General features: G+C 40.5%; 1 protein-coding gene across 9 annotated transcripts in view; it reads right to left on the bottom strand.

Moving 5' to 3' along the window:
* The window catches only part of ARMH3 (armadillo like helical domain containing 3), a 181713-nt gene that overhangs the window by 34245 nt on the left and 123896 nt on the right, over positions 1 to 23572 (bottom strand). For all 9 annotated transcript variants that reach the window (XM_072805589.1, XM_072805591.1, XM_072805593.1 and 6 more), the window contains one exon: positions 2547 to 2625. In XM_072805589.1, the coding sequence (XP_072661690.1) occupies positions 2547 to 2625 (79 nt within the window). The remainder of the gene's footprint in view (positions 1 to 2546; positions 2626 to 23572) is intronic.

Raw genomic sequence — 23572 nt, 5'->3', positions numbered from 1 at the left:
CAATATCGGACAAATGTGATATATGTGTATAAAATATAAAAATGCATGCAGTTTATTATAGTAGATAATGCACAACCATTCAGTGACACTGAGGGTACTGATTGATTAAAAAGCTCTGCCCTCCATGAAGCCAATGAGAAGTAACAGAAAAATGTCATCTATCTTCTAGAAATATGAGAAGCAGCTCCAGTGTGAGAGAATGGGCTTTGTTTAGTAAGCAATAATGAATTTACAAACATCACCTTGAAATGCCTCAAACAAAGGCTGTGTGTCTGAGTGTTGTCAGAACTCAAAAATTCACAAATCTCTTGCAAGAACAAAATGGCAGGCAGATCTAGCAAAGAGCCCTCTCTTGTCTGCTATGCTATAAATTCCAGTTAACACCTATCCATGGTCTTCAGCTTTTATTTTAGGAGTACTTTAGTATCTATTTGGGGATTAAGTTCCTGGGTTTTTTCCTTCTAGTTTGCTACTAACAACTGCAGGGTCCTACTGGATCCCAAAGCCAGCTCTTTGGGAAGCTATAAATACACTTAACATTAAGTGATATTAGCATTGGTGTTCATAAGTGAAGGGAGAAAAGTGCTCCAACACATGTTGGAGATTAACAAGGCAAGCAAATACTTCTAATCTGATAGTGCTGAGAATAAAACCAAGTGCACTGTAATGCTGTCATTTAGCGTCCTTCCAAGTCAGTTAGGGCAGAGAAGCAACAACTATTTTGAGGGCAATTTTGAAAAGGGTCCCAGAATAGTATCACCCTTCCCCCACTCCCTAGGTGAAAAGGACTGCTAAGAGAGGTAGTAAGTGTACAAGAACTCTGGGAGAGCAAGGACTACACTTAGATTATTCACCACTGATCCCCATGACCCAGCACCACACCTTGTAAACAGCAGGCATGTAATTATTTATTCCCTAAGTAAATCTTTGAGAGCTGCTATCCCTTCCCCCATTCTTGAACAGGGCTGTGTACTCTCCCTCCCCACAGAAATCACCTCATCTCTGGCTTGTGGATGTTTTTTGAGAGGCTCTTTCATCACTTCATTTAACTTTGAGAGAAGTTGGAGGAGGGTGAGGACACGTGCTTGCTAATCATCCTTTTCCAGATTGCCTCATGCGCCAGAATGGATTTTTATTATTGGTCTGTGGCTGCTACTGCTGTGGAAAGATTTCAGCCTGACCTTCCCAAGCTGCTGGGGAATGAATGTTGCACGTGGCTGACAGAGAAAATGTGTCCTTTTTTTTTTTAAAAGCTTTTAGACTAACCAGAGCTCACCGTGGAAGGAAAGTCACCCTTTCTTGAACCATACAAAACTCAAGTTGTTAAATTCTTTTACATAAAAATGACATAGTAAAACTGATCTGAACTGGTCCAACAGGAAAAAGGTAGCATCCTGAAGCACCTCACAGAGAGCAGTGGCATCAAAGAACAGTACTCATGGAAAGAAGAAAATGAAAGCCATTTACGAAAGCAGTTTAAATAACAGGATGGGTTCTCACAGCTGGCCTCACAAAAGAGAACAAATATGTCAAAGGGAACAACTGATAGACAAATAGAGTCCTATCCATCTGGCTGAGGAAAGAGCCACTGGTGGGAATACTGAGAAGCTTGTCTGCCTGATGCCTCACTGAGTGAGCTGAGTAGCTTTTAGAAATGCTGGAACACATGCTCACACCATAGCTGGTTGGCTCTACCAGCAAAAGACTCAGAGAAGGGTTATACTGATACACTGGCAAAAAGGGAGAGGCAGAGTGTGTTTTATTGGTTTGGAACTTACACCTGGACTCTCAACTCATGACTACTCTGGCCCTCCATCTCGGGAGTCGGGTAGGAAAGAAGGGAGATTATGTGAATAAGATGTCTCATTTTGTGCTTTTAAAAACAGGACTCAAGAATCTCATCCCAAAACATCAAGTTCAATCCCGTGTCACGTTAATGCCCCATCTGTACTTTTACATAATGCAGAGCTGAGTGCAGGCACTTTGGGAGAAGGGGAAATCAGGCCAGACTCAAGGAAAGCAAACACATAAAGCTATCTGCATCTCCAACTCAGTCCATACCATAGAAAAACCTGCTCAGAAATAATTGCTCAAGGCAAATAGGACTCAATTACTAAGGAAAATCTGCCCTAATGAGGGCTCATAATTTAACAAGCCAAACAGCTTCAAATTAAGCTGAACTCAGGGTTTTTCTAATTGGCAGTTTTATCCATCTCTAAGTTCTCATTTCTTATTTCTAAAAATCAAAATGACTCTCTGCTTAAAATTTAAAAAGAAATGCCTATCACCCACTCTAAAATAGTAATTCGCTAAATTTTCACCTACATATCTTCTATAAAATTAAACGAACCCCTCAGATGGCACAAAAGCAGAAGCCATCACTCTATTTAAAGTACTATCGACCAATCCCTTACTAATTGCACTTAGAAGCCTGGTTCCTGCTACCAGAAGCTCAGTCACAGAATACCTCTGCTATCAAAGAGAGAACAACTGCTTGATCCCAGCCACCAACTATTAGAATCACTCTGGGGAGGGTAGTGGCTTACCTGCTCCTCTGACAGTTGGGATATATGATTCACAGCAGCATAGGATTCAATTTTGGGGTTAAAGTGATTGATGATGGCTCTGAAAAAAATAATTAACATTAATATAGCATCAGATGGAAGAAGCAGATAAATGAGTTAAAAACAAGTATCAAGTACCCTCTAGTTTGGAGTATGAGTGCATAGGAGTGATTGTCAGGGGGTAACTATAGTTTTATTGAACATGAGGTTACATGGGGCTGAACTGATAACTCTGAAACAAGAAGGGTTTATAATTTATTATACAAAGAATATAATCAAATGTCTCTGCTCTGCAAATTAACTAGGTGGAAAAAAATTCACAACCGAATAAAAAACAAAACTACTCATCCTTCAGGCAAGAAACAGGACCCAGGGGGCTGTCCACTAGGGGGCCCTGGTGTTTCAGTCAGAAAGAAAAGTCGTTTGCTCTGCCTCTGACTTGGGAGAACAGGGCACTCAGTAAAGCTGGACCAACATATAGGCTAAATACAATCTCTGAAGAAGATGAGCTTTATCAAAGCCTAGAACCAATCTTGTTATTGTTAGTTAATAATTTCAAACCAAAATTTTATTTCCAGCCATTCAAACCAAAATCTGAGTGTCGTTTTCAAACACTTCCTCTCCATCACCCTCATATTCAAGGTCACCAAGTTTTATCAAATCTAGTTCTTAAAAACCTCTGAAATCTGAAATGAAGTTCCTTGAAACCAATGCTTTGATGTATATGTAGGTCCTTATCATTTCTTGCCTAGCATAGCAGTAGAAAAAGCACACATTTCAGCACTCTAATTCAGATTAGAGTTTAGCGTAAGTCCATACTGACAACAAAAATGATTACATAAATGAGAAGAGAAAAATCTTTCTAACAGAATAATTCTAAGTATGTGTGTAGATACTCTTTCCTTTAGGAGGTGGAGCTTGGTTCCCATTCCCATTGAGGGTAGGGTAGACTTAGTAACTGATTTCCAAGAAATTGAGTAGTAAAAGGGAAAAACAGTAACTTTACAGTAAAGAATCTTGGCAGATACTATCTTATTAGCCAAATGATAAATATAAACATTGCCAGTGATTCATATGGCTGTCATATAATCCCTGATATGATATTATGACAAGGGCACTTTACCTCTGTTACACACTTCCCAAAACCTACAACCTCAGTCTCGTCATGAGGAAGACATGAGACAAAACCAGACTGGGAGCATTCTATAGGAAACCTGGCCAGTACTTCTTAAGACTGTCAAGGTCATGAAAAACTGTACTTGAGAAATTATCACAGACCAGAGGATACTGGGGGGACATGACAGCAAAATGCAATGTGCTACCTTGAATTGGACCCTGGAACAGAAAGAGAAAATTAATAAACTGTTGAAATCCAATTAACATGTGGAGCTTAGTTAATAGTAATGTATCACTGCCAGTTTCTTAGTGACGAATAAATGTACCTTGGTAATGTAAGATGGGGGAAACATGGTTGAGGGGCATAAAAGAACTCTGTGTATTATCTTTGCACTTTTTCTATAATTCTAAAATTATTCCAAAATAAAAAGTTTATTAAAACGTGTGTGTGGTAGTGCAAGAGAAATCAATAGTTTCTTTTAACATAATGTTGATAGTATAAAATTCTTGAACCATTTAATCTAATATGGGCAATAAAAGTATAAGCCAAACTTAAAAAAAAAAAAAAACATGGTTTGACCATTTGTTATTTTGGATTTTTAGGAAGCTACATGTCTCAGAGGGACAAAGTGGGAATAACACCTACCCTAGCACTAGTACAGTACCCAGGAATAGTACATTGTAGGCATAAAATAAATGTTTGTCGAAAGAGTGACTAAATCCTGGAGAATTCTTGCAACATTTATATAATAAAGCAATGTCAAACATCTCGCACAGTACCTGGCACACAGCTGGTATTCAATAAATATTCAATGAATGAATACATCAAACGGCATAGTAATGGGTCAGGAACAGAGGAAAATTCTGGTAACTTATTTTTTAGGACTTTCAAGAGGGATAGAGATATTATCTGCAAGTTAGGTTGTAACTTGCCCTAAATTCGAAGTGGGAAAGGATGTGGACCAAGTGGGGGTCAAATATTTTTCTCGTTCAGAAGGTGAGGTTTGAGGGCACTGGCAGGGATGACAACAGTCCAAGAGCAGAAAAGAAAATCAGGAGCCAAAACCCAATAAGAAGATAGGGGAATAGGTTTAGAAAGGAATTGAGAATCCCTCAAACTTAGCAGCAGTACCAAGTTAAAGTTAACCCAGGGAAGAATGTGAGTCATAGGGTCTAACATCTAAGAGTGACAGGATCAAGAAAAGGAAATAAAGTAACCAAATCAATCTATGACTAGACCTCAGTTATTTTAGGAAAAAGAATCTGAACTCTGTAAATACATTCGTTTCATTATTTTATGGTATTTTTTTCTTTTTGGTTTTCCTTAAATTTCTTAGTAAAATTTTTCTGAAAAAATGTTTTTTAAAACTCCTGACTCACCTAAACTAGGATTGTTTGTCTTCATTTGCCCAGCTTTGGAGAACAGAGAACTCCAAAGTATCTTCATGTCTGTCTGGGTGGGAAAGTAGCGACCATGGTGGCCGAGGTGGCAACCCAATGAAGCTGGTGAAGTCTGGACAATGAAATAATCCCTGGGAATGAAAGTGATGGGGATGCTATAATTCTGTTCCCTTTCTACCTGAGGAATTCTTGCACTAGCGAAGAAAGCAAGGAAGCAAAAAAGAAGGAAAAGAGAAAGAAATGGAAAGAAGGAAGAAAGAAGACAGGGGAGGGAAAGGGAAGAGGAAGGAAGGGAGGAAAAAAGGAATTGGGGAGAGAAAGGAAAAACCTGGGAAGTATTCTCCTCAAAAAGTATACTGATTTTCTTCCCTTCTCAAAGTTGTACCTATCAAGTGTCAGTTGGATCTACAGATGGACTAGGTAAGCAGGACATACATGTTGATACTGTTTGAGCATATTCATCCTGAGGGTATGACAGATATGCCACTCTGGGAATTTGGACTAAGAATAAAATCATTCTCCAACCTCCCCTGTGACACTCCCATCCCAGAGCCTCAGATCTCAGCAGGCAACTAAAGCCTCTCACTAGGCTTGCTGAGGGACTATTTAGAAACCTGAAAGAGGGGAACAGTCTAAATCCAGTTAGCACTCTCTAACCCAGTACCCACAAAGGGCATAGAGTATAGGCCTCTGCTTTATTTTTCTTGCTGTTTCTTTAGGATAATTAAAAATCTGAATACTAATCTGATCTAATGGAGATGCCAGGCACAGGGCTCTAAGCCCAAGAGGTAAGAAAAGTTGTCTGACATTGTTCTTCTAGGCTCCTTTTTTTTTATTGTTATTATTAAAGATTTTATTTATTTATTCATGAGAGACACAGAGAGCCAGAGACATAGGCAGAGGGAGAAGCAGGCTCCCTCTGGGGAGCCCAATATGGGACTCGATCCTGGGACTCTGGGATCACACTCTGAGCTGAAGGCAGAGGCTCAACTACTGAGACACCCAGGTGTCCCATCCTTCTAGGCTCTTTAGCAAGGAATTTCAGAGAGGGCTTGGAAGCTTCCTATTAAAGTTCTCAGGACTTTATACTGTTGAAATGGAAATTTGTTCTGAGATAGCAAAGAGATGACAAAACACTGAAACCAGGCTAAGTCCACCTACACTGAGTGACACATGCCTTTGCAGTGACTGAAATACTTAGCTTCTCCTTTCCCAGGAAGCTTTCAGCCTACTAGGGTTAACCTAGGTTGTGATTCCACACTGCCCCACATGGCCAGGTCTTACAAGAGGATTTATGCCTGATGCTCTCAGTGGGAGAAAGACGATGTACTAGATTTATAGATGAGCCTCTCTCCTTTCTTTAGGCTTCCCTTCCCACCAATATCATCTGCAAAAGGATTTACTACAATACATTCTGAACATTTGGGGGTGGGGGGGAAGGGTTCTCCTCACAGATTCTAACAGTAGCTCTTTCATTTTACTGATCAAAATGTTAACAGGTAGCAATTGTCTAATGTTTAAATCTAAAATTTGAGTGTTTCAGCAAGGAAGAAATGGCAATTTCTCTCTCTCTCCTTCTCTCCCTGCCTCTCTCTGTCTCCCTCCTTCTCCATCTCTTCCTTCCCTCTCTCCCATGTGAGGACACAAGGCAGAAGGCAGCTGTCAGCAAGCCAGGAAGAAGGTCCTCACCAGTAACTGACCTGGCTGAACCTCGATCTGGGACTTTTGCCCTCCAGAACTGTGAGAAAACAAACTTCTGGTTTTTAAGCCATTTAGTCTATGATATTTTGTTATGGCAGTGGAAGAGATTAATACATAGATATTCTCCTCTCCACAGGACCCTGGCACTTGGGCAAAGCAGACTTCAAACTAGAGTCCATCTTTAGCAAACAGTAGAGTGGATATAGTCTGCTTCTCATTCTGCAGGTGACTTCCTCTCTTTTAACCCTTTATATTGTGGATTATTATTTCCCTCCCTTCTAGAAGAGGATCCTGAGTTTCCTATGCCACAAAGTTCTAATCACAAGTGCCACAAATGTAGCTACATGGGTTACCAGTTTCCCAGGCAGAGTGAGCCCTTTAGCCTTTATTGAGTGAGAAACAGAGACTTTTTTTTTAATATTTTATTTATTTATTCATGAGAGACAGAGAGAGAGAGAGAGAAAAGAAAGAAAGGCAGAGGGAGAAGCAGGCTCCATGCAGGGAGCCTGATGTGGGACTCGATCCCAGGTCTCCAGGATCATGCCCTGGGCTGAAGGCGGTGCTAAACTGCTGAGCCACCCAGGCTGCCCAAAACAGAGACTTTAATAAAGAAAAACCTTGCAGGGGTTTCTGAATGGCCTGTGCCATAGAGAAGACACACATACACAGAAGAAAGATTATGTCTGAAAAAATAGGATGGGCAGCAACATACTGGCTAAGAAAGAGATGTTCATTTTTCCTTTCATTTGCATCTTGAGATTTTCATCTAATCAGAGCCTTTCAGGTATTTAAACAAAACCTATCTTATGCCTGCCAAAAGCTTTCACACTAAAAAATATTTTAGAAAAAGGAACTTAAAAGGAAGAAGAGGAGTAGAAGAAGAGGAAGGTTTGAGGGGGCAAACAATGAGAAAACACAGTCATTATGAAAAAATTAAGGTATGACAAATATGCCTCCCAAAAATGTCTCTTTGACATAGGTGACAAGAGAAATGGGGAAAGAATAGTCTATTCAAGAAACAGTGCTGGGAAAACTGGATATCTATATCCAAAAAATTGAAGTTGATCCCCTACCCCACACCATACACAAAAATTAACAAAGAATGGATTACAGATCTAAATGTACCATCTAAAATCTATAAAAATCTTAGAAGAACACATAAATCTTTGCAACCTTGGATTAAGCAATGATTTCTTAGGATACCAAAAGTGAAAGTGACAAAAAGTAGGAAGATTTAAAGAAATAAGGCCGAAGGAAAGGGAAAGGAGTCTGGAAGTAGAACTTTGTGGGGAAAGGGAATATAATTTCTAACCAAACCTCCACCGTTTTTTTCCCCCTTCAGCTTTATTCAAACTGAACTAAATGCTCTATGAGAGCAGGGACCAAATTTATTTTGCACACAATATATTCCTAAGACTTTAGCAAAATGCTGGGCATACTGAGAGATTTTCGTTTTTCAAAATGAATGAATAAATCAAAGTCTAAGATGGTTTTTGTTCAGTCTCACCACAAGTAAGGAGGTCCATGATCACCACCTAATTCTCCAAAAGTATGAAAATAGAAAAATGTTTTATTCCCCATCCCAAAAGAAAAGATGGCTTGGACATGAACAGCTATCCTTCAAAGAAGGAACTAAAGTCACTGAAGACAATAAAGCTTTCTCTTCCTCTTAAGTCTTACTAGGAGCCTAGAGAAAAGCTTTCTGGCATTTCTTACTAAAATAATCTAGTATCTTCTAAGGTAAGCCTAATTTTTTGTTTGTTCGGGATGAGGGGAGACAGGAAAGAAGTGTGGGAATATGTTATATACTCTGTTACTGGGTCCCCTAATGCCACTAAATTAGGAAGTCCCAAAGGGGAAAGGCAAAAGAAACAGAAAATGTCATAGTAGGGAAACTGCTGAAGCCAGCCCCAGAGACATAGCTCTGTACCCAAAGCACCTTTAAGGGCAAGAATCTGGGCCACCCTCTAATGCAACTGCCTGCTACTGATTGCCCAAGACAGGGGTCACTTATACAAACTGAAGCAAAATGAAGTGGACAGATGGAACAGCAAGGCTGAGCCACAGACTGGCTAGGGATTTCTTGGTCCATTTTTAACTTATTCTCTCCGACTCATGACTCTGCAAAGCAGCTTTCTTTTCCCTAGTGCTGGGTGGATGATGGCCCAACTTACCCAAGAAATACAGGGGAATGTTACCTTAACAATGTAGGCAATGTAGCTTAAGAGAAAATGTAGATTCTTCCTCATATTCAGAGGGAATCTAAAGCAAATCTTCCAAAGATGCAAATTTTCACAGTCCCAGCTATCTCCCACAGACAAAAGCACCCAAAGGTCTTTTATGAAACAATAAATAAATAATAGTTTCAACCAGAAGTCCAGAACATGGTGATTGTTTCCTTACCTGAGATATTTGAAGGAAGTAGCCTATCTCTAAAAGCTGCTATGTAAATCCTACAGGCAGAAAGAATAACAGGGAAAGGCTGTTTACAGGAAAAGTTTCTGCAGCTCTTATTATAAGGAGGGAAGAAACGTAACTGGTATAATTCAAGATGGTACACACTGAGAATATTCTTAAAAGTTTCACTCCAAAATTATCCCTATAAGGCTACCAGATTTACATTAAAGAGTCGATTATGGGTACATACCTGAAGTCTGAAAAAAATAAATTTGGATGTCAAGCTCCAACCTCATAAGAACTATAGTTCTGTATTTTCAAATACTTGCTAAACATGTACACATGAACATTATGCTTTTGCTTACATGGTTTTCTTCACAAGGAATGCTATTTTTCTTTACTCCTAAGAAGCATAAATCTTATTTTTCCCTTAAAGGCCGGTTAAAATACCACTGCTTCCCAGAACAACATGGTACATATAATACAAAAAATAAGGCTCTAGCGGCAGTAGATCCAAGGTAAAATCCTGGTTCTTTCACTTCTAAGTTGTATGACCTTGGGCAAGAGACCGCTCTATTACCAGTTTCTTCACCTTATTAGATTTCCTTTGCAAAGCTTTCCTCTATGTTTTTCTATATATACCATCTTGCTTGACCAAACAGGAACTTTTTACTTTTTTTACAAGCAGTCCAGATATAATACACTACAGATAAATTCTCAGATATTTGGGATTAAAGACAAGAAAATCATATTTATAATTGCTTCTACCTGGGAAATCTTCAATTGTTTCTGAGAAGAGGTAAAGGTAGGACTGAGTGGTATGTGGCAGCAGATAAAATGGTTCATCTGAGATTATTTAATTTTTTTAAAAAGTTTATTTATTTCAAAGCGGTCTCTACATCCAAGGTAGGGTTCAATCTCATGACCCCACGATCAAGCATGGCACGCTGAGCCAGGTGAGCATCCCGAGTTATTTAATTTTAAACTACCCTTTCTTTTCACCTTCAGAATTGCCTCACATACTCCCATTTCATGCAGTAATAAGCTTCCTTCTTCATGGAGTCAATGAATCTTTAGCCCATCCAATTCAACGATGACAAAAAAACAATTTCCCTTGATGCCTGTTAACAGCAGTGCATTACAAGCCTCAGAGACTCTACTGATTAACATTAAGCAAAATAAAACCTCAAATAAGAATACCTTCTAACCTTTTCACTTTGAAATGATCTAGTCAAAACTTCAGCAACTGACCTGTTAGGGTTGTTCCTCTAACTCATACCCTACACGCTAGGCTTTAACCCTTTCCTGTCAGTTATCCCCTTTCATATACTGCTGTTCCAGTGGCCCCTCTTTTCAGAACCAGAGACACAAATGTGGGTTCATTTCAACCTCACTAAAGAAGGCATTTTGGCAACCATCAGGAAGGATGAGCTATTGGCCATTGCATCTAGTTGTTTGCTTTACCCAAAGATCCAACTATGTAAATTGGCCTACTTTATTACTAAAGAGAACTTAATTTATTTGTGTACAAAAATTTATTAGTTGAAGGCACTGGAACAGAAAATGTGTATGTACCACGGTAATCCTCATAGTTCAACCTAAGGAATGATTTGAATTTAGCAGGTGAGAAACACAGGTGTCATACCAGAAAGTTATTCACCTGCTGGACTACATTTTCATCCAGGCACGGCATGAACAAATGAAGGTTCACAATTCATCAACTGGAGGGAAACAAGAAAGAGTTAATGTGTGTGAAATGTACATGCACAGAACCTGAGGGGCAGTTGCCACATTTTCTGAAGCTGTGTGCATGACTATGCATTTTGGCAGTTCGGGCTTTCTACCTTGATGCATGACTTTGCCCAATGTAGGTTTCTACCTCATCACCTGCTGGAAATTAAGCAATTGGTTATAGCTATTTTGCTTGAAAAATGAGCTAATCTCTAGCTACTGTGGCCCCAAACCATAGATTAAAGCCAAGTAAGATGCCATGGGCTTTACACTTTGGCTAAATTATCTCCTCTAGATCTGATATGAGAGAGGAATGGAATTCCTTCCTACTTTAGGTACCAGCCTGACATTTTTCCACTGTTTCTACAATCACAATGAATGTAAATGGAGAAGAACGAACCACTGGAGTAAAATGGACCATCTACATTTTCATAAAAGACATCACTTAATCCATTCCCCTTAGGAATGTCTACCGTTTATTAAACTTTTCCCTTAATAAATGAACAGAGGCTCCAAAACTTTCCTAGGAACAAAACACCTACAAGATTAGCCAATCTCTACTCCAGATCCCATTGCTCTGTGCTTCAGATTCTCTTGCACCATCTCTAGTTGAAAGCCAGGAGTTGCTGGCAGAGTTCCTGGGGATACAGAATACAGACCTTGATAGCCTTTACAATTACGTTAGCCCTGGATTTCCTATCTCCAGAGGTAAGGCCCCTCTACACGCTCAGAAACATCTAGCAAATATAAAGGAACAAAATAAGTCATGTGAAAGGGGCTATTAAATTTTCTATCTCACTTCAGGACATAAGAAAATCCTAATATATATCTGGGAGGGTTTCTTTTTTTTTTAATAAATTTATTTTTTATTGGTGTTCAATGTGCCAACATATAGAATAATACCCAGTGCTCATCCCATCAAGTGCCCCCCTCAGTGCCCATCACCCAGACTGGGAGGGTTTCTAAGGCAGTGGGGATCAGTTCAAAACCCCAAGAAGTGATCTAATTTTAATTAATGGTGAACTAATTTTAATTAATGGCAAAAGTTCCAATCCCTTGAATGTGACTCAAGAACTTTTAAAAACCTGGCATGAGCCAAAACACTGAAATATTTTAATTACACATCATTCCCATTAGCCCAATTAATCGGCTTATTATAAGATATTTAACTTTTTTTTTTTTTTTTTTAGATTTTATTTTTAAGTAATCTCTACACACAACGTGGGGCTTGAACTCATGACCCAAGATAAAAAGTCACATGCTCCACCAACTCAGCCAGTTGGGTGCCCCAATAAAAAAAGTCAGCAATTGACTAACTTAGGTTTCTTTACCTATTACATCAAAAGCAGAGGGAAATTGTTTTAGTGGATCACATACTGCTAAACTGAAGAGAGAGGGACACTTTCTGTGGATCCCATACTAGTTAGAGAAAAAGAGGCACATGGATCCCTAACTAAGTTAGGAGAGCTGTGCATATGCCTCAGTGGTGGGGAAGGAGGGCTGAGGAATCTCAATTGGACAAAGGAGAAAGAATACTGTCAAGATTTTTGAGTGGTCCCATGTGGGCCATATGGATACTAGTAAGGAGCAGTCCTGATGTTCATACACAGGAGAGAGGGAATGGTGGCCATATGGATCACATACCAGTTTTCAAGTGCTCCAAGTAAAGACTGAAATTAAAAGACATGGAAAGAGGTTTATGTTCCATCCCAGGGGGACCTTTTAGAACTCCTCAGGAAAGGCAATCAGCGAGTCTGCCAAAGTAATTAAGCAAGTGAACATTTACCATAAAGCCCACATCAGTTAAGTGAACAGAGATGAATCTTATTACAGTGCACTGTCAGCTCTGAGCCTGCAGGTGCTAACCGCTGAGATGCGGTGTGACGCGGCCCTGTCTGTTTGCCTGTCCACTGTGACAGAGAGCTTCGCTCACCCTTCCCTCAGCTCTGAAAAAGCAGGCTGCTTTCACTGGCTCTGGCAGTGCTTCTGTTGCCTTCAGAAAGGCCCTAGCACAAGTGGTTCCTCTAAAGAGCCTAGGTGCAAATAGTGGGAGCAGGTGTCTTGAGGAGGGAGCCCTGAAAGAGAGATAGGTGTAGGTGAAATTTTGGGGAGCTGGGTAGCAAGTCCGGTTAGTAAGATAAGGAGAATGAGATAGTTTAGTAAGTTGAGAAGTAAGAGAAGAATAAACAAGCTGCTCAAAGTATTGAACCATTCTGCTTAAGTGAGGTTGAAAGTATCTCCCTCACTGAAAAGGGAATAAGTTAAAATATTTTGCAAAATATTTTCTCCACAGGAAAAGGAATGCTACTGATGAATATTGCTTTTGCAATGTTAATGGCAGCCTTAATATCAGCTTTATTCATGAGTTAACAGCAAAGGGGAAGAGCCAGATTTTCTCAACAACCCCGTCAGTATCTATTATTGAACAAAATTCACTGTTTGCTAGAGGAAATGAGTATTTATTAATTATCCTAAGATTTACAAACAGCACCTGGTGCACCATTTGGCCCTATTTCTTTGTGCAAATAAGTATGCAAGTCAAAAGAAAAGCCCCCAACTGACTGAAGTGCAGCCTCCTGTGTCAGAGACCCAGACAGCTTCTATCAGACAGAAACCTCACAGGAAGAAGGCTTTAAGAGTACCTGTGAGGACAAATTCAAAAATCATATAACATAACAACAACAACAACAACAAAAAATCATATAACATTTTCAAAACTCATCAAAGGCCATGTGTCTATCACTCAGACAAGTGGATAAAAACAGCTAAGTAGGTAAGGCCCCTTGTTCAGAAACCAATAAATTTCTAACTCCTTAGAGAGGAGGTCTGAAAGGCATTTCTGGGAAACAGGACCAGCCAACTGAGGAAACAAGATGGCATGGGCTGGGGCAGAAACTAACAGAGGTCTCAAAACACACACTTGAGGGATGCCTGGGTGGCTCAGTGGTTAGGCGTCTGCCTTCGGCTCAGGTTGTGATCCTGGAGTCCCGGGATTGAGTCCCACATCGGGCTCCCTGGTTGGAGCCTGCTTCTCCCTCTGCCTGTGTCTCTGCCTCTCTGTGTGTCTTTCGTGAATAAATAAATAAGATCTTAAAAAAAAAAAACCCATACAGTTGAGCAGGCACTCCTAGGTCTGAGCTTCTCTATAGGCCCAGAACAGAAGCAAACAAAGAGCTGTGGTAAAAAGTGATTTGCAATCTTACTTTTACCACAGCCCTTTGTTTGCAACAGGGCCTGCAGCCTCCTTACATTCAAAGGCAGTGGGAGGTAGGAGAAGCAGGGGAGACTAGAGGACTACTACACAGACCCAAGCAGCGCTGCCCAGGAGAGGACTTAATGTGAGGATAAATTTGGGGCCTGATTCTCTGACAGCACCTCCAGTAATAGCTAGTAAAGCAGTAAGAGCCAGGGTGAGAGCCAGCTCCAAACATTCATCATAATCGTGCAATGAGTTGACGGCCTTTGGGGGAGAGTCTATAAAATTCCGGAGTAAGAAAATGAAGCCCACATGGAGAGGGTGAGGCGGTTGGCTCTGGCAGATTGTCTCTCCGGGAGGCTGGGTATAATTGTTTTATGTTCACAAAGAAGTTATTAGCTGTTTTCTCTCCAATATACCAGAAATAGCTAAAAGATTTTCCTCTCCTGAAAAGGTGATGCTACCAGAAGAATTTAGTTTGAAAAGCGATTACAGAACTTTGTTTATCCTATATGCACCATTTTAGAAAGAGAACTTCTCTCTTTTCTCCCCCTCCCGTATTCGTCAAATTGACTTGCTTTTCCACACAGTGAAAGAACACTTTGTCCCTAGAAAAAAGGATTAAGGTATCTGAAGCTAAGAGTTGGCTGGCAGACCCTGTGACTCAATAGTTCAGTTTGTATGAAAAGATTTGAATACCTACTGCGTGCAGGCAGTGAGGGAGGTGAATGAAATTTGACCGGAGATAGCAAGGAATTTACAGGCTAGTGGAAAGACAAATACCACAGACACTTTCATTAAGATGTGGTAAGGGCTAGACAAAGAGCAGACAAAAGGTCTCATAGGACCACTGAGGAGGGATATTTTGCCCAACCTAGAAGCTTAGGAAAGGCATCCTGAAGGAAATGGTGTGAATGGAATTTTGAAATATTAATTTATAAGGTGAGACGGTCCTGGTACCTTTGCTTAAATGGATGGAGACTAAAATCTAATTTTTACTAAATTAGACTACAGAAACCTTACTAGGTAAGTTAAATTAGGTTCATGCATTCAAAAAACAGCAAATTTCTCTAGTAAACCAAAGAGAAAAGTTAGAGTTTCGCTTCCCAGTCTTGTCTTAAATCTTTTCCGGCAGGATCCTTTTGTGAAAGCCGTGAGACCTTTGCCTGCTGGGGTCTTTTTTGCTCAGTGCTAACTCAAAGATGCTCATGGGGATGGGCTATGGCAGGTTCTGGAGCTCCTCTCTGCTAAACTAAGTGTAATCACAAAGCAGCTAAGTTGAAGGCAGGGCTTTCAGTCTCACATGGGAGTGAATGGATCTCAGCTGTGTGTGCCCACCCTCTACAGTGTCAGTCTCCAGCTGGTGATGCAGCTGCTTCACTTAGAGTCACACTGAAGCCTCTATTCTCTGATCTCCACCAAACCATACTGAAGAGACTAAATAAATGGCTCTGCTTTGCAGCTGCCTGTTAATTATAACTGCTTCCTTAGTTGTCTTTTGGCTTCTTAAACAATAATATACATTTGGGAAGGTCCTCTGTAAGAAACACACAAGAGAACTTTTAACCTCATGAAGAGCCGGAAAAAATACCTTACTGTCAAGGGCAGTAAGGCATCCAAACATCTAGAATGGCAGCATGTGAAACAGCATCAGGACACACAGATTCCTTCAGCAGGGCCTCTAGCTTATATAAAGAACAGTAGCCTATCACTCAGCCAATGAGAGGATTTTTTAAGGCATTCTGAAAATCATCTGTAAAATTCAGTGAATCTGAAACATAAAAATAGCATTAATTGCTTTGACTTGTTACTTTAAAAAACGGAAGAAAAAAACAATGCATAATATTATCAATAATTCATTTCAAAGTGGCTTTACTGGTCTCAAAGCCCCACTTCATATAATTAAAACCTTTTGGCTATCTTCTTGGTACCCTGGAGGGAACTAGAAGTCAGTAAATTCTACCGTGTTGGGATAAACAATTCAGTTCATCATTAAGAAAGGGGTCTGTCATTCTGGTAATTCCAAGTATACTTCCTGGCTATACTGGGTTAGTTCAGGAGCTGCCAAGACTGTCTTTCCTGTTGTCTGTTAAGATCTGAGCTCCACAGACATAACTGGGGAGTACAGAGGGAGAGCTCTACAAGCACTTCTTAGGCATCTCAATATCCACTTCCCCAGCTTAGGACCCTTAGGTCAGTTGATAATTCTGGGAGACAATAAGGCCTTGGAAGATGAAACCATTTATTCCAGCCATCCATTTATTCATTCAACCAACATTTATTGTACCATACTGTACTTTGCTAGGGGCAGAGATTACAGAAGTAAAAGAAAGCATGGTTTCTATCTTAGGAGCTCACCATCTAGTGATGGACATATATACAAACAGCCATACCCGTGTGATAAGTGCTCTAAGAGAAATGTACAAAGTCCTATGGCAATGCTGGTGTGAATCATTTGGCCTCAAAGAATCCAGGAAGCTTTCAAGGAAGGTGACATTTGGAGTAGATTTTTTTTTTAAATATTTTATTTATTTACTCATGAGAGACACACAGAGGGGGGAGGGGCAGAGACACAGGCAGAGGGAGAAGCAGGCTCCATGCAAGAAGCCTGATGTGGGACTCAATCCCCAGTCTCCAGGATCACAACCTGGCTGCAGGTGGCGCTAAACCGCTGCGCCACTGGGGCTGCCCCCATCTGGAGTAGATTTTGAAGCATAAGTAGGGTTTTGTTAGGTTAAAAGAAGAATGGGAAAACATCCTAGGTATGAAATTTGAGACTCTGTGGCTAAGTCTAATTTGGCCAAATCTTAGGATAAATGGACAGTGATAGTAAATAAGGTTACAAAGGTAGGCTAGGGTCAAGGCGTCATGTGAAGAAGTTTAGACATTATCCTATCAATGATAGGGAATCACACAAGATTTAAGATGTGGTGATTTGGAGCACCTGGGTGGCTCAGTGGGCTCAGCATCTGCCTTCAGTTCAGGTCATGATCCTGGGGTCCTTGGATTGAGCCCCATGTTAGGCTCCCTGCTCAGTGGGGAATCTGTTTATCCCTCTCCCTCTGCCTCTCCCCTCACCCCCTGCTCCTGCTCTCTCTCTCTCTAATATAAATAAAATCTTAAAAAAAAATACCTAATAAGTGTTCTTATATAAATAAGAACTTGTGATCATTTGGGCAAGTTTCTCAAGGAAATATATCTAGGAATGAAATTACAGTGTCATGAGGTTTGGATAACTTGGACTTTACTAGATATTGCCAAACTGCCCTCAAAGTAATGGTGAGACATAAACTCCCAAGAGCAGTGTAAAGACCTGAGCTTCTGAAATTCAACTTTAGTGACAGAACAAACTGAAAAGTGGCTGCTATGGGGGAAGACTAGAAGAAGCAGAGAGGAGTTAGAAGGCTCTTGTGATGTGAGATGTTATGAAGCCTTAAACTAATATGGTGATTGTATAAATGGAGAAGAATCTACTTGAGAAATATTTAGGAGGTAAAGGTGAAAGAACCTTCTGACTGATTGGGTTAAGGACAGGGAAGACTCTAAAGCAAATTTAAGATTTTTACGTTAAGCAACTGAACCAGGGATCCCTGGGTGGCGCAGCGGTTTGGCGCCTGCCTTTGGCCCAGGGCGTGATCCTGGAGACCCGGGATCGAATCCCACGTCGGGCTCCCTGCATGGAGCCTGCTTCTCCCTCTGCCTGTGTCTCTGCCTCTCTCTCTCTCTGTGTGACTATCATGAATAAATAAATAAAATCTTAAAAAAAACTATTAAAAAAAAAGCAACTGAACTGATAATGGTATCATTAACTGATATGGCAAACATAGGCGATCGTTCTTAAATTGTGGAGGGAAGGCAATAAGGCATATTCTTTGGAATGACAAGTTTGAGACACTTGTGAAACCTCTGGGTAGGAAAAAAAGTCAGTTATATGCCCCAAGAAACAAGGTAGATATCCTTCCCTTAAATTAATTCTATATCTGACTTTCCACCTGTCTAGACTAAAACTTTCAGCCTAAGGTGGAGCAAGTAGGGATGAAAGAAGACAGCTTCATAACACTAGACCTCAAAGAGCTACCAAGCTGTGCTTTAAATGTTGTTACTAAAGGGAAGACAATCTGACATCATGTTTGACATAGAAAAAAAACCCTTAGCTCTTTTGAGTTTATTCTACTCAGATACACTTGAGATTTTTCTATAATTTGCTGTTTTGAACTCCTTGCTCTTCCAGATCTATGGAAAAGTGCTTTTTAAGCAAGAAGGAAGTATTTACTGAGAAGTTATGATGAATACTTGTCCAGTCTCTGCCTAATTTCAACAAAGTGTGAATAGAAGCTCCGAAAATGGGATAATAGCTGTGAACCAGCAGTTTCATCCAAAGGATACAGGAACAGTTGGCAATCTATTATACAACCAGTGTCAGGCATGATCTTGGAAAATGCAGGGTTAAAAACCTGGAGTTATATTGTAATAAAACACTGTGTTGGTCTCTCTCTCTTTTAAAAGATTAATTGATTTGAGAGAGAGAGAAAAGAGAGAAAGAGTGTGCACGCACAGGAAAGGGGGCAGAGGGAAAGGGAGAAAGAATCTCAAGCAGACTCCCCAAGGAGTGCCAAGCCTGCCATGGGGCTCTATCCACAACCCAAAGATCATGACCTGAGCCAAAATCAAGAGTTGGATGCTCAACAGACTGAGCCATCCAGATACCCCTGGTTAGTCTATTTTTAAACAGAAAATAGAGTATGTATAGATTAACTACAGAAACCAAGTTAAAATGCCCCATTTCAAACCCTAAGATGAATAAGGAGTCAACCATCCCCACACCCTGCCCTACAGTGTGAGGATGGGTGTTAGTCAACCCATGATGTCTAGAATAGTTCTAGAAGATTTATATGTGGCTATTTAGCACTTGAAATGTGGTTAGTGCAACTGAGGAACTGAATTTTTATTGTAATTAAATGAAAAAAACTAAAGCAGTGTAAAATATTCTATTAAATACAGCTTTGTTTAGGAAGGACTACATTTCACTTTAATCACTGCATTATATAAAATATTATTGCTGTTATTACAGTGCATGTCAGGCATGTGCGCTGTTTCTAGTATTAGTAATAAATGCATTACCAATCTAGTTGATGTTAATGGATTCAGTTCAAATAACTTACTATGCATGGATTTAACAATGTAATATATTTATTTAATATTTTATGCAGACATGGGGATCCTTGAATGCTCAGCGGTTTAGCACCTGCTTTTAGTCCAGGGTGTGATCCTGGAGTCCCGGGATCAAGTCCCTCATCGGGCTCCCTGCATGGAGCCTGCTTCTCCTCCCTCTGCCTGTGTCTCTGCCTCTCTTTCTGTGTCTTTCATGAATAAATAAATAAAATCTTTAAAAAAAAAAAAACCTGTTTGTTGTGTAAAAAACTTTTCAAGATAATAAAGGAAAACACTATTAAGAAATGTCGGCAAAATTACACAAAGTAAGAAATTTTTTTTTTTTTTGAAGATTTATTTATTTGATAGACAGAGACAGCATGCAAATGCATGAGCATGTGAGTGGGGGGAAAGGTAGTGGGTGAGAATCTTCAACCAAACTCCCTGCTGCGTGCAGAGCCCATTTTGGAGCTGGATCTCATGACCCATAAGATCAGGACCAGAGCCAAAACCAAGAGTTGGATGTTTAACTGACTGAGCCACCCAGGTACCCCAGAAATTTCTTCTTAATGTTAAAACATTAAAAATGAATCAACAGAGGCACCTGGCTGGCTCAGTCAGAAAAGCATGCAACTCTTGATCTCAGGGTTGTAGGTTTGAGCCCCATGTGGAGTGGAAAGATTACTTAGAAATAGAATCTTAGGGGCAGCCCGAGTGGCTCAGTAGTTTAGCATCACCTTCAGTCCAAGGCATGATCCAGGAGATCCAGGATCGAATCCCACGTCAGGAGAAGGCCTGCTTCTCCCTCTGCCTGTGTCTCTGCTTCATTCTCTCCCCCCGCCCTTTGTCTCTGTGAATAAATGAATAAAATCTTTAAAAAATAAAATAAATAAAATCTTAGGGGCACCTGAATAGCTTAGTCAGTTAAGTGTCCAACTCTTAATCTCAGCCCAAGTCTTGATCTCAGGGTCACTGGTTCAAGCCCTGCTTTGGGCTCCACGCTGGGTATGGAACCTACTTAAAATAAATAAATAAAATAAAATCTTTAAAAAAATTAATCAGCAAAATAGGTTGTCTAAAATTGGAATTAAATGTCCAACAGAGGGGATCCCTGGGTGGCGCAGCAGTTTAGCTCCTGCCTTTGGCCCAGGGCGCGATCCTGGAGACCCGGGATCGAATCCCACGTCGGGCTTCCAGTGCATGGAGCCTGCTTCTCCCTCTGCCTGTGTCTCTGCCTCTCTCTCTCTCTCTGTGACTATCATAAATAAAATAAAATAAATAAATAAATAAATAAATAAACAAACAAATAAATAAATAAAATGTCCAACAGAAAATTTTAATAATTTCTAACATGATCTGAGTTTGTTATCTTTGGTCACTATACCATTTTTTAGATGGAGATGTGGTAAAGAAACTTCAGCCATGGGGGCTCCTGAGTGGCTCAGTCAGTCAAGCTTCTGCCTTCGGCTCAGGCCATGATCTCAGAGTCCTGGGATTGAGTCCCATATTGGGCTCCTGCTCAGTGGGAAGTCTGCTTCTCCTTCTATCCATCCACCCTAATGTGCTCTCTCTCAATCTCTCTCAAACACATAAACAAAATCTTAAATAAAATTACTTCAGCTATGTACTATGTTTTATCAGAAAATTATGAGGAAAAGACAAAAAAAAACAATTTAAAAAAGTGAAAGATCTTCAATAAAACCACAATGTGCCTGCAAGGTATAAGACATTTCTAATGATATCAAGTATCAACTGATTCAAAATGTTTTAAATTATAAGTACTAAAAAAAATTACAAGTACTTTTCTTTAGATTTGGATGATACTGCTCAATTAATACATTAATACTTTGGACACACTTTGTGTCGAAGAACATCCAAATACATAAAGAAATTTAGTCAATCTGCAGCCCAAAAACCAGAACTCATGGTACAGATTTTTTTTTTTTTTTTTGAGAGAAGGAGGGGTGAAGAGGGGAAGGGCAGAGGGAGAGGGAAAGAGAATCGCAAGCAGGCTCCACATCCAGTGAAGAGCCTAACATGGGGCTAGATCTCACAATCCTGAGATCATGACCTGAGCAAAAATCAAGAGTTGGACACTTAACAGACTGAGCCACTCAGGCACCCTGGGATAAATATTTTCTAATCTTTGAGATCTGTCAATGAAGAATTTTTTTATTTTTGTAAGATTTACTTATTTTTTGTGTAATTTTTACTGGATTTCGATTTGCCAACATATAACACCCAGTGCTCGTCCCATCAAGTGCCCCCCTCAGTGCCCATCACCCAGCATCCCCCTGCCCACCTTCCCTTCCACTACCCTTGTTCGTTTCTCAGAGTTAGGAGTCTCTCATGTTTTGTCACCTCTCTGATATTTCCCACTCATTTTTTCTCCTTTCCCCTATAATTCCTTTCACTGTTTTTTATATTCCCTGTATGAATGAAACCATATAATGTTCGTCCTTCTCCGATTGTCAATGAAGAATTTGACTAAATTTTTAAAAAGTTTTTAAAGATATTATTTGTTCATGTAATACACAAAGAGAGAGGCAGAGACACATACAGAGAGAGAAGCAGGCTCCATGCAGGGAGCCCAATGTGGGACTCGATACCAGATCCCGGGATCACACCCTGAGCCAAAGCAGATGCTCAACCCCTGAGCCATCCAGGCACCCCTAAAAGAGTTTTTAAGTAATCTCTATACCCAATATGAGGCTTGAATCTACAACCCCAAGGTCAAGAGTTGCGTGCTCTACCGACTGAACTAGCCAGGCACCCCAAATGTGACTAGATTAAAAAAAATTCCATCACATGTACGGTGCTCCTGCTATATATAGGTCAAAATTCCAGAACTTAGCGTCATTTTATTTTATTTTTTTTAAGATTTTATTTATTTATTGGAGAGATAGCACATGCACATGAACGGGGGAAGGAGTAGAGAGATAAGCAGACTCCCCACTGACCAGGGAGCCCAATGAAGGGCTCAATCCCAGGACCCTGAGATCACAACCTGAGCCAAAGTCAGATGCTTAACCAAGCCACCCAGGTGCCCCTGTTTTTTTATTTTTCATTTTTTTAAAAAGATTTTATTTATTTATTCATGAGAGTGTGGGACCCAGGAAATTTAACAAAAATCCCCTACCCCTGGACAAGCAGAGCAGGACTAACTCCATTTTGTACTACACCTGCCACCTCCTGTATCACCCCCACATAACCTGCTTATTGCTTAAGGCGCTGCCCCACCCTAGTCCAGCCGCTGGGCACACCCTAATCGGAAATCGGCTCATAACAATGTGACCCTGCTTTGTGCCGGCCAAAACTGTCCGCCAATTCTGACCAAAGTAATAGGCCAGCTCAAATGGATACTATAGGGTAAGATGTAATTCAACTGGCCACCTGCGTGTGGACCAACATGACTGTGCAACTTTTGTGTATCCCATTGGCCACTGGCCCCTATAAAGCTGCTACGCCTCTTAGTCTCGGGGTCCAAGTCCCTGCTCTGCTGTGTCGGGTACACTTGGACCCAAGCTCGAGCTTGTAAATAAACCCTCGTGTATTTGCATCGGTGTCGGCTCCTTGCTGGTTTCTTGGATTCGCAATCTTGGGCACAACAGAGAGAACAGAGAGAGAGAGAGAGAGGCAGAGACACAGGCAGAAGGAGAAGCGGGCTCCCTGTGGGGAGCCTGATGTGGGACTCGATCGCAGATCCCGGGATCACACCCTGCCTGAGCGAAAGGCAGATAGATGCTCAACCACTTAGCCACCCAGGTGTTCCGCCCCTGTCTTTTTTTTTTTTTTTTTAATTTTTATTTATTTATGATAGTCATGGAGAGAGAGAGAGAGAGGCAGAGACACAGGCGGAGGGAGAAGCAGGCTCCATGCACCGGGAGCCCGATGTGGGATTCGATCCCGGGTCTCCAGGATCGCGCCCTGGGCCAAAGGCAGGCGCCAAACCGCTGCGCCACCCAGGGATCCCCCGCCCCTGTCTTTTTAAAACAAAACTGAAATTTCCCCTTTGCTCATTCCACTGCATGGTACAAATGAAAAATATTTGTGCATACTTTTCTGAAGCAGATTCTATAAATGTCATGAATATAGCTGCTAAAATCATTTAGTATATACCTGCAAAAGCTATGAACATTGCCAGTTTGTGAAACAGCTGAGAGAATTTAATGACAATGAATGTAATCATTGTGAATTCTTTGCTAATCCTCATTGGTTTAGGTGATGGTTTACAAAAAAGATTTACTATACTGTTGTTTTCAACTCAAAATCTTTTTGAAACAAAAGAATGCTTGCCAACTATTCAATAATTAAA

The sequence above is a fragment of the Canis lupus genome, chromosome 29 (assembly GCF_048164855.1).
Source record: "Canis lupus baileyi chromosome 29, mCanLup2.hap1, whole genome shotgun sequence".
Taxonomy (NCBI): domain Eukaryota; kingdom Metazoa; phylum Chordata; class Mammalia; order Carnivora; family Canidae; genus Canis; species Canis lupus.
Note: the sequence above shows the minus strand (reverse complement) of the source record. Positions and strands in the feature narration are given on the sequence as shown.